Here is an 11,282-nt window from a genome sequence, read left to right on the forward strand (position 1 = left end):
GGTGTCTCTCTTCGAGTGTGGAATCCTCTGGTTATCGTCGCCATCCTGGTCTCGGGGGCACCGATCTCAGGGTCTTCGGGAGGAGAATTCTTGCCGTTACTGATTTCTCGCTGAAGGCAGTGTCCTATGCAAGGGGACGTTAGGAGCACCCGATTTGGCGCCCTGGGGCCTTGCGGCCTTTGCCGCCCGAAGAGGGGCGCGATGAGCGGGAATGGGGGCTTCAGGGTAAGAGGCAGCCAGTGGTCAGTGTCCCCTGCTACTCTAGAGGTCCAGTGGTGAGTGGTGGCCGAACACGCGATGCGTTTGTGGCCTCAAGGAAAGTTTTGGGGGAGTAACGTTGGGTCGAGGCATTATTCATTGAAGATGAATGTTTCAAACTTGCTAGCGTTTAACGTTGGTTAAAGCCCTAAAGTGTGTGAAGTTGTGTGAGTAAAGGGGTTTCTATAGACAGAAAAAGTGGGTCATGTCATTTTACGCCTGAAGGATTCAGAGTTGCATTAAAACAGGCTCATGGCTTCCAAAAAGCTGATGTGATTTGTGGCACCACTCTGGTGTCTGCACTGCTGTAGTCGCTGGTAGATGCAAAGAGAAAGCAGTGGATGGGGAAAAGAAGAGCTGCGATGATGGCATTTCTTAGGACACCTTTGGATCAATCATGAAAACAACTACTGTCTGAGCAGCTGTTGATAGCAATTAATACAGACTTAGACCGTATAAGTTAACTGTAAGTATGTATTGACAGAATGCCTGCCCCTTTCCAGGTGACCTCCGAAAATGGTTCGCTATTCACTTGACCCAGAAAACCCCACTAAATGTAAGTGAACAAGAGATACGTATTCTTTGGGCATAGGAGAAAAATAAGATAACTCAAAATTAACCAACACGTCCTCTATTTTTTAGCATGCAAATCAAGAGGTTCAAATCTTCGTGTTCACTTTAAGGTATGTGAATTGTAGTTACGCTTTTAGAGTCATTTTGCATATTCGTTTTTTTTTTTAAAATCATTTTAAAGGTAGCTACATTGATGTGTTTCATAGGACACTTTTGGAGTTACTGTGAAAATTAATTCTGACCAGCCACCTTCTAGATATTAATCAGTATAAAATGAGTGTTTTGATTTAGGATATGTGGAATTGGATAAAAAACTACTAAAGAACTAGAGAACCTAGTGTACAGATCAAGCTGTAGGACAGGTAATTGTAGTTATAAGGTGATGGAATTAAAACATTACAGTGAATGAATAGGTTTAGAATTTTTTCTATTTTCAAACCAAACTTCCCTGGCTCTTAATCACAGATTTTTTTTTCTCACTATATTACCTCATCTCCAAAGAATGGAAAGGTTTTAGCTGTTGATATAGATATTGACATTTTGAGAATTTAATGTTCGCTTTTAAAAATTGTGACCCTTTAACATAGTTAACTCCCAGTTTATATTATTTATACTTAGAATACTCGTGAAACTGCCCAGGCCATCAAGGGTATGCATATTCGAAAAGCCACCAAGTATCTGAAGGATGTCACTTTACAGAAGCAATGTGTACCATTCCGTCGTTACAATGGTGGAGTTGGTAGGTGTGCCCAGGTGAGAATTAATAGTTGCTATTTGAAAAAAATTGTAAAGGAAAGTGGATGGGCTAAAATTGGCTAAGATGTTTCTGGTTGCTGTGATGACAATCTTAGGACACCTTTGGATTAACCATGAAAAAAATGATGTTCTGAGCAACCTCGATGTTGAGTAAAATAAATTCATCTTGATTATAACATTTGATTTAAATCAGGGAAAATGACTAATAGCTTCTCTTTGTTTTCTTTCAGGCCAAACAGTGGGGCTGGACACAGGGTCGATGGCCTAAAAAGAGTGCTGAATTCTTGCTGCACATGCTTAAAAATGCAGAGAGTAATGCTGAACTTAAGGTACCCAAAGCATGAACATCTTTTTATATCTACATCTTGGATAGTTCAATTAATGTTGCTGTTGTCCAAATTTATACAAACAATAAAACTATTGCAAAGTATAGTTACCCAAATGATTGCCCTTGTAAGGGTTAATGTAGTTTGTTGCTTACATGATAAATTTCACTTAGAAGTTAAATTGTTGATGTAGTCAACAAAACACAGGTATATATGTTTGGGGCATTATCCATTGCCCTTTCACATTTGGAAAGCTTGCCCAAAACTAAAATTAATGTAGATCTATGACCCTTCTTGCTGCGAAGTCATGCCGACAAATTTTGTTTTATTGTCATTTATTGTCAGTAAATATTGACACTACTAGATTCTGGAACTTCACTCCTCGTAATGACCTTTAATGTGCACTTAGCACCGAGTTTTGGTAATTATTTATATTTAAGAAAGGACATTTAGAATAAAGGTGAAAACAACTGCTTCAACAAATGCTATTCTTAAGGATTATTTTCCACAAATGATTTTATTAAGGCAGGGACTTAATTTTCTAGTAATGGTGTTAAAATAAAGATGTTACCTGATAATGTTACCCTCCCTTCTTCCCAGGGTTTAGATGTAGATTCTCTGGTCATTGAGCATATCCAGGTGAACAAAGCTCCCAAGATGCGGCGCAGAACTTACAGAGCTCATGGGCGGATTAACCCCTACATGAGCTCTCCTTGCCACATTGAGATGATCCTTACTGAAAAAGAACAGATTGTTCCTAAACCAGAAGAAGAGGTTGCACAGAAGAAAAAGGTAGATTACTTAGTCTTTGCCCGGTTTCATCGGTATAAGATTTGTGGTTGCCGTGATGACTAACTTAGGACACCTTTGGAACAACCGTGAAAGGAAACTATTCTGAGCAACCAGCAATCTCATATTCTGGCTTTCATGGGTCTCATTTGTTTCCTGACTAATAATGAATAGTAACTTTGTACATCAGAACTTTGATTTTCTATGATGGCCCCACCTAGATATCTATAACCACTTTCACATGCAGTGTGTCCAAAAACGCCCCCTCAAATCTAATAAGCCTATTTTCAGTAAATGATCATATTCATTTTTTTCTTTATTAAGATGTAATCGTCAATACATCACTAAGTTTAAGGTGAACAGCATGATGGTTTAATTCACATATGTTGTGGTATGATTACAATAGGTTCTCATAGTTTTTTTAAAAAGAAAAAGTTCTCTATGAGAACTCTTACGATTTACTCTTAACCTTCCTGCGCAGTGTTAGCTATATATATACTCATGTTCGCATTCAGTTCTTGAAGCCAGGAAGCTGAGAGTAATTCTAGTCTCCCTTCACACCTGATGGATTTCACTTATGTTGATATTGTCACTTAAATATCCTCAGTCCTTGCTGCCACTTAATTCTTACCAGCTTGTCTGCCTGCCTCCAGGTTTCATCTTAAACTCTCTTCCCCTGCTTCCTCTTAATTTCCTCCCAAATGTCCCTCCCTCCATACCACATCTCAGTGTCAAAGGACTATACTTTTATGTTGAAGTTTCTGATTCTTATATTGAACTACCTTATTCCTTGAAGATGTAGTTTGGGTTTCTTCAGGAAACTTAATACTTTTATTTTTTTTTCCCCCCAGATATCCCAGAAGAAACTGAAGAAACAAAAACTTATGGCCCGGGAGTAAATTTAGCATCAAATAAATGCTAGTAAAAGTAAAAGCAGAATGTCGATTGTCTTTATTAGTAAATATACTTCAGGTCTCCGTGCAAGATGGATCAAACGTGTTTTCTTCTGATTAGAAATAGAAACATTCTGCTTGCCTTGTGTCATTAATTTTGGTTTGTAAACTTGTAATTTTGAATGTCTTCGTTTTTTTAGCCTATTATGGAGTTAGAACATAGGGAAATTCTGAAACTTTCCAGCTACTTTATTAAGATTTAACATACATACAGTGCAATTCGCCACAATTCAGTGGCTTTTAGTATATTCAGTTATGCATCAGTCACCACAATTTTAGAATATTTCCCTTATCCCAAAGAACAATGGCAGTGGTCAGCTGTCACTCTTGTCTTGCCCTAGGGACCCAACCTCTTAACCTATTACTGTATATAGATAGGCTTATTCTGGAAATTTCAGAATGAAATAACAATTAGTGGCCCATTGTCTTTGAGTTAGTGTTTTCAGGGTTCATTATATAGCGTGTATCTACTTTGTTAATGAGTAATTTGAATATACTATTTAATCAGTTGGACGTTTGGGGCACTTTTAAAAAGCTAATGCAAATAGTGCGTCCGTGAACCTTTGTGTATGTTTTCGCGTGGACACGTTCTCATTTCTTGGGTATTTGCCAAGAATGGAATTGCTGGATAATCCTGGTAACTGCCAGACATTTCTAAAGTGATTATGCCATTTACAGCCCCACTGGCAGTGTGTAGGGGTTCCGGTCAAACCTTAAAGTAGACAATTTACCCCGCCCTTGAATTTAAGACCCTTTTAAGTAGGAGAGTGAATGGCTTACGCACAGCTGCATTCGAAAATGGCCTCGCTCTTTCGTGCGAGTGGAATAACTTTCCCTATTGGGATGAACCACCGGAACGCGCGTAATTCTTCCCTAGGTCAATATTTGAGTTTTGCGGGACAGGAAAGCCCAGCGTTTCCGCGTCTCCAGCCGCCTTGAAGTTTTCGAGGCCGCGCCCAGTATCCGCCCCGGCGTCACCGTTACGTCCCGCTTGTGCGACGTCAGGCTGACGCAGGCACGTCTTTGTCGGCCCCTTCTGCGGTGTCCATTGGCTCGGCTGGGGCGCATCCCTCCCTCCGGAAGTGCGGACATTTCTTTTGGGGCTTGGTGGTCTCGGGTGAGTAGGGTCGAGTCGGTTCGGACTTTCGGCGTGGGGTTCGGGTCGGGCATGGGCTGTGGTCTCGGCGCTGTCGGGCTGCTCCACAGGTTCCGGCCGGGTCGCGCTGGCCCAGCCCAGCCCCGTAGCGTCTCTGCTGCTCTGGGCCCCTCGCGGCCCTCCTGCGCTCTCACAGTATACCCCACTTGGACCTCCAACGTGCGCCCTGCCTCCTTTCTTCCCTTGCCCTTCGTCTCTCCTGTCTGCGTCCACCCATCCTCCTGCCTCCGTTACGCCTCTTCCTGTGTATCTGTTTATTCTCATTTTTAGCCTGAATTTGTCGGTTTCTTCGTCCTTGTTTTCACCATTCGCCCTTATTCTCTCCTGTCTTTTCATTCGTCTGCGATTCAACCTGTCCCGCTGTCTCTTGGCTCCAGTGAAATGTGCAAAACTGGGATATTAAAGGGAGGTGGCATTTCCCTCCCCCGCCCCCACCTGCCGGATTTCTAATACAGGCTCAACCTTTTCTTCTATTGGACTAAGTCGAATAAAAGAAAATTCCTCTGCAACAGTTTTAATCCATTTTGCTCGCTTTGTTGTAATATTTGAGAATTAGCTTGGAGAGAGGAAAATAATTTTAGCAATGTATCATTGCCACCATCTGGACCTTTCTAAGCCACAGTTGCCACAAGTATGAAGTAAAATAACTCACTGAAGAAGCATAATGAAGATTAAGGAGTAGATAAAATACTGTAGTTTCATTCTAGAGAGAGCTAAAAAGTTTTATTAAAGCCATAATTATGACAAAAGTGATTGGTAATGTTCTTGAGAGTTTGTTTAAAACGATGCGTACGAACCTACTTAAAACATCAAGTACAAGTAGGTAAAAATCTATGATGGAGAGATTGCCAGTCATCAACCTAGCCTAGTGCTCAGAGCATGGGCATTTATTTGTTTTGAAAGGTTTAGTTGGTTTTGAAGGTTTGGTAGGAGAGGATTAACAAGATCATTGTGTTTTTTGAATGGGAAAGACAGGATTGTCGAGCTAGGAAACCAGATCTGGCAATTCTGGTCTTAGCCAGCTCTAGTTACTAAGTACTACTGTGTGAACTTTGGACAGGTCACAACTTTTGGATTTTTGTTGTTATAATAATAACACAGCAGGTATGTTCTTCAAAATTTCGAAATGAAATATTTTGGTAAATTCGTAAATTGTTATTTTAATGTGACTAGGGGGGCTTTTAAAAAAGAATTTAGTTATGAATTCTTTGTAAAGGAGCTGGTTGTTCATTGATGTACTTTTAGATTTTTATTTGTTTATAGCTCTTGTAGTTCATTTCAAAGCCATATTAAGATTCAATTGTCTATACTATTGTTCCTTTATATTGTGATAATTTTAAGTCATGATGTTGATTCATTTGCCAGTAAATAGTACCCATTTTACAATATTTTGAAAAGAAATTTTAACATCCTGAATTAATAGCCTTATGCACTGTTCTAAAGCTTCTTAGTATTTAAGTCCTACTCTAAAGGATTAAAAAATTCTTGTAAATTTAAGAAGTCTTTGGTTTGATAGTATGTTGTGGAGTAGTATTGGTTCTTTTTCAAAAAATTGCTGATCTTGAGAAATTGCATGGTGATTGCTAATCATCAAGGAAATTAGAAGTGTTAACTTTGGGAAATAAATGATTTACTTTTAACAATAATAATACTAAATAAAACGTTTTATTACTCGGTACACTTTAATTGCCTTTAAAAAGAAAAGGCAACTGTATCAAGGGAGAATTGTTTCCTAGGAAAGGCCAGCCAGTTTGCAGCCTAGAGATCTTCCAAAGTGATATCTTAGGGAATTCCATACTACAAGATTTGTCCTTAGCATCGTAGGTTTGGCTAATAAATATTGTCAGTCCCTAAAGATGATTAGGCCCTTAGACTCAAACTAACTGGAATATAAGTCATAATTACCAAGTTTCTTAATGTTGATGCCTACTTGAGATAGCAAGAGTACCCACCCTCACTGGGTTGAGGAGTAAGTGAGCTAAACGGTTGTCCCTCAGTATCCTCAGGGGTTGGTTACAGGACACCTCACTACCACACACTCCCGTACGAAAGTCTCCAGATGCTCGGGTCCTTTATATAAAATGGTGTGGTACTTAGATGTAGGCTACAGTATTCCTACACATAACTTCATTTGCGTGAATTCAGCGAAGTGCTCAGTGCATGGCAAATTCAAATTTTGTGTTTTGGAACTTTCTGGGATTTTTTTTTTCCCCAAAATATTTTTGATTTGGTGTTGGTAGACTCCATAGATGCAAAACCTAGGGAGACGGAGGACCAACTGTATATGCCAAGTGTTTAACTGCCTAGCACCCAGCAAATGTTGGTGTCTTTCCTTTATCATCAAATTTATGATTGGGGGCAGTGATTGGAGAGGTTTGTAGGCAGGAACCTCACTGTTGTTTTCATGCCAACCACCCTTTTACCTTGTAGATAGCATTTTTAGTAGACTTTTAGCTAATAGTATCACCTAAGTGGTTCCTTCAATGTAGAAATAATCCTTTCAAATATCTTAATCTAGGTAAATTCCTTCAGTCATTAATCTGTGATGAACTAATTTGTTTTTTCTTCACATATATCAACAGTTCAGGAGCTCAAGTCTGGGACAATGGTGTGCATTCCTTGTATCGTCATTCCAATTCTGCTCTGGGTCTACAAAAAGTTCCTTGAGCCATACATATACCCTCTGATTTCCCCCTTCATTAGTCGTATGTGGCCTAGAAAAGCTGTACAAGAATCCAATGATAAAAGCAAAGGCAAAGTAGGCTATCAGGTAAGAACATTAAAATGCCTTGACTAAGGGGGTGAGGGAAGTGGCTTTTGCATAAGCAAGTTCTTAGAACCAGAAGTTTTTTCATTAATGTGTCTTAATTTCTTCCTTTTTTAAAATAGGGGGTTTGGTTTTTTTTTTTTTTTTTAAGTAATTACTATTTGGTTTAAACTAAGGTTTTAAACTAAAAAGTTCTAAACTAAGGTTTTAAACTAAAAAGTTCTTTGATTAAGTATTTGCTCCTTGCCTTGTGGCCAAGATAATAACCAGTATTTCCTGTCTGGTAAGAGTAATAGCAAATAGCTAATGGATGAGAAGAGATGATATTAAATTGTCACTGATTGATAACTTTGGTGGGAGATTTAATCAGAAGGATCATAGAGGCTTTTTCTGAACAAAATTAGGTTATTTTTAAAAATGAATATTTAGACTACCTGTTGTCTTTATCATTGGTGCTTATTATGTTCAGCTTTGATTGTGTTCAACTGCACTAAGCCATACTGCACATTTGTAGAAGCAGAGTTTTTTCATTCTGAAGTTTGTAGTCTGTTTTTAAGGAGAATGTCTCTTATAATGAGTGTCTTTTTGTTGTAATGTCTAAAATGGTTTTTCATTTTAGGGTGCAGACATAAATGGATTACCAACAAAAGGACCAACAGAAATCTCTGATAAAAAGAAAGACTAAAGTGATTGTCTCAGAGGACCTCATTGTTTTCAAAATGGACCTGATAATCTGAAGCACCTTTTTTGTAATTGTCTCTGACCTTTTTCTCTTAGACCAGAATCTGGGACAGATAGTTTAGCTATTTACCTGATACTAATCAGGAAATACATGGTATTTATATTTAAAATGTATTTAGTTATATTTAATGATCTCATTCTTGAGTTCCTTTTTCATTAAAATAGCTTTCATTTCTATTATTGTAGTTTTAATAATATAAATGAGTATAAGGTTTGTGCCAGTAGACATTGTTACTAAATCTTTACCTAAACATCCTTGGGCCTCAGGCTTTTGTTCAGGGTCTTCGAATTTGAGCAGAGTACATTTTTACTGTGAAACAGTGCAGTGAGATGTGCAGTGAAATGAAAGGGAGTTTTTGGAGATGATAATGACTTGAAACAAAGTTATAATCACTGCCCAACACAGTGGAGCAGCTTATCTGCAGTGTAGTAATAACTTTATTGATCTGAGGAAGACAGCAAGCAAAGCCAGGCAAGTAGGGGAAATTCCTTTGAAAAAAGGAACACCTTTAACTAAATGTCTAATGTATATTATAAAATTATAAAATTCTAATCCTTGTTGCATCCCTTCTATTCCTATAAAATATATTAAATATTCAGTTTAGCTCATGGTTCTTTTTTTAAGTCTAAATATTTTTTAAAAGGGACATTTTTCACCACACTAGAAAACAGAATTGTAATAGTGTGTGATGGCATCTGGAAATCCTGAGACAACAATATTTTCTTTCTTTAAAGAGCAGATTATATCAGTTATTTATTGTAGCATAACAAGACACTCCAAAACTTCATGGTTTTCAATAACAGTGACATGTTTGAGCACTTTTTTGCTAGTGTTGGCCTCTACATGGTCTTTTATCCCCGGACTGATTCACTTTAGGGACTTTTAAATGTTCAGAGATGATGAGCCATATCTTTATAGCATATTTTTTTATTCTCTCTGAAGCAAGGAGATGTTAGAAGGGACTTCCGCCTTTGGGTTCCCTTTGAAGTCCTGGGTCCTAACCAAGTTTCTTCAGCTGTGTGTCTGGTCAAGTCATTGATTCACCTGAACTTCAAAGGTTTGGACTTTTCTGCCCAACCCACCTGAGAGATAAGATAAATTCCCTTTAGTAGCTAAATTCAGTTGATTAGTTTAAGGTGTAAAAACCATATAAAAATAGCAGATGTTCATAGTAAAACAATGCAAGAAGCTAAAAGTTAATGTTCTTTCACTTCTCTTATTCCAGCTCTACCGATGTAACCACTATTAGTTTTTTTTTCTGTATATCCTTCTAGCAACTTTCTTAAAATTAATGTGTTCCATTAAATAAATCATTTTTTAAATCATAATATTGCAAGGTTTATAATGTCTCTTCTTCCTTAGAGTTTACTCATTTAGCTGTTGCTTTTGTCTTATGTTTTATCTATGTATTTTCTAAATAGTACATATATACTGCTATTTTTGGAGCTCTCAACTTTAGACGTTATTGACTTCCTGCTGTCGTTGAGATACAACTGTCTTACACTGTATTCCCTCTACTTCTGCCTCATAGCCTCCCTATATTTTTGTAATTTTTGGTTGTCATTAATCAGTGTTTATATCATTACAAGTGTGCCAGGTGTCTTCTACTTGCCCCTCCAGATCTCTGCTTCCTTCACCCTACTTTGCTGCCCAAGAAAGCTGTATGGACTACATCAACAGAATTCCCATGGCCTCTGGGTTCTGTTGGGTTTGGCCAGTGGGGATTTGCAGCAGGAGATGGGAAGAGGGATTGAGGTCAGAGTATTTATTCCCTTGACTCCTCCTTTCAAGACCTCTAGGCCAAATGTGTTCCTTAGCCAAAAGTCACTACACCTCAATGCGGCCAATGCCACATGACTCAGTTTCCACTGACGTCGTCTTCTCCTTTGCCTTTTGGGCCTAGGGGCAATAACAACTCTTACTACTGGCTCTAGGTCACTTTTGAGGGTGTCATCTGCTTTCTGGTACACTGACACAATGAGCATATAAATACTGCCCACTGTTCTGGCTGTCTAAGCAACTTTCTACCCAGGCTTAGCCACAGGGCTCAGGAAAAAGATGAAGAGACTATAAGATATGAGTGAGGTATTACTATCTCCATTTTACAGAGAAGAAAACTAGATTCAGAGAGGTTAAGCAGATGTCGTGGAATGCATGTTTGTGTTTCCCCAAAATAACTAACCCCCCAGTGGGGTGCTATTAGGAGGTGATATCTTTTGGAGGTAATTAGGTTTAGATGAGGTCTTGATGGTAGAGCCTTCACGATGGGATTAGCATTGTTATGAGAAGTGGAAGACTAGAGCCTTTCTCTGCCATGTGAAGATACACTAAAAAAAATGCTATCTGCAAACCAGGAAGAGGGCCATAACCAGACATAAGATACACCAACACCTTGATCTTGGAGTTCCCAGCCTCCGGAACAGTGAAAAATGTCTGTTTAAGCCACCCAGTCTTTGATGTTTTCTTAGAGCAGATAACTAAGAACTAAGAATAGCTTTCCAAAACCATTCAGTTCATAAGGAACCAGAACTCAAACACAGGTGTGCCTCCAAAAGTCTCTTCTTTCGCAGGGAGGTGAGAAACCTGAGCCCTATTGTTGGAACAGGCTAGAAACAATAATCTGGGAATAGTCTTGATCCTTCCTGTGGAGTGGCCTTCTCTTGGTCATAGGTCTTTTTTTGGTCCTTTAAGTTCTAAAAAAGAGAGTCCCACTCTAGGTGAAGACTATTCACAGATAAAGTTTGTATTCTACTTGCAACAGAAGGGCTGTACTCCAGACCTTGTAAACCAGTATAAAAAGTGAAAAAAGTAAAACCTAGCAGGTTTTGAAGAACACCTGGTCTACCATTGGCTCCACTTCAAGCCCTCATCATCTACCTCCTATTATTAATGTTGCAGTTTTGTATACATCATGTGTTTGCAAGTCACCTTAGGAAGAAGGGTATAAACTAACATGAATAAT

The 11,282-nt window shown here is 38.6% G+C and overlaps 2 protein-coding genes and 4 non-coding genes across 6 annotated transcripts; all 6 read left to right on the forward strand.

The window, feature by feature from the left end:
* The first annotated feature begins 14 nt into the window (after positions 1-14).
* LOC102890917 (60S ribosomal protein L17) lies at positions 15-3,641 on the forward strand. Its single transcript, XM_006919908.3, has 7 exons — positions 15-225; positions 762-814; positions 901-941; positions 1,450-1,584; positions 1,818-1,916; positions 2,514-2,705; positions 3,554-3,641. Exons 2-7 carry the CDS (start codon positions 775-777, stop codon positions 3,599-3,601), a joined length of 555 nt encoding a protein of 184 aa, XP_006919970.1. The 5' UTR covers positions 15-225; positions 762-774; the 3' UTR covers positions 3,602-3,641.
* Positions 616-681, forward strand: LOC112469494. The gene has a single exon (XR_003042634.1). It is a non-coding gene; the product is annotated as a small nucleolar RNA SNORD58 (small nucleolar RNA).
* LOC112469495 lies at positions 1,017-1,077 on the forward strand. Its single transcript, XR_003042635.1, has one exon. It is a non-coding gene; the product is annotated as a small nucleolar RNA SNORD58 (small nucleolar RNA).
* LOC112469492 lies at positions 1,662-1,726 on the forward strand. Its single transcript, XR_003042632.1, has one exon. It is a non-coding gene; the product is annotated as a small nucleolar RNA SNORD58 (small nucleolar RNA).
* Positions 2,753-2,816, forward strand: LOC112469493. Its single transcript, XR_003042633.1, has one exon. It is a non-coding gene; the product is annotated as a small nucleolar RNA SNORD58 (small nucleolar RNA).
* Positions 3,642-3,831: 190 nt separating the features above from the next.
* On the forward strand, positions 3,832-8,923 carry CUNH18orf32 (chromosome unknown C18orf32 homolog). The gene is made up of 3 exons (XM_006919909.3): positions 3,832-4,772; positions 7,394-7,581; positions 8,198-8,923. Exons 2-3 carry the CDS (start codon positions 7,417-7,419, stop codon positions 8,261-8,263), a joined length of 231 nt encoding a protein of 76 aa, XP_006919971.1. The 5' UTR covers positions 3,832-4,772; positions 7,394-7,416; the 3' UTR covers positions 8,264-8,923.
* The last annotated feature ends 2,359 nt before the right edge of the window (positions 8,924-11,282 follow it).

This window comes from Pteropus alecto, unplaced genomic scaffold, assembly GCF_000325575.1.
Source record: "Pteropus alecto unplaced genomic scaffold, ASM32557v1 scaffold146, whole genome shotgun sequence".
NCBI classification, from domain to species: domain Eukaryota; kingdom Metazoa; phylum Chordata; class Mammalia; order Chiroptera; family Pteropodidae; genus Pteropus; species Pteropus alecto.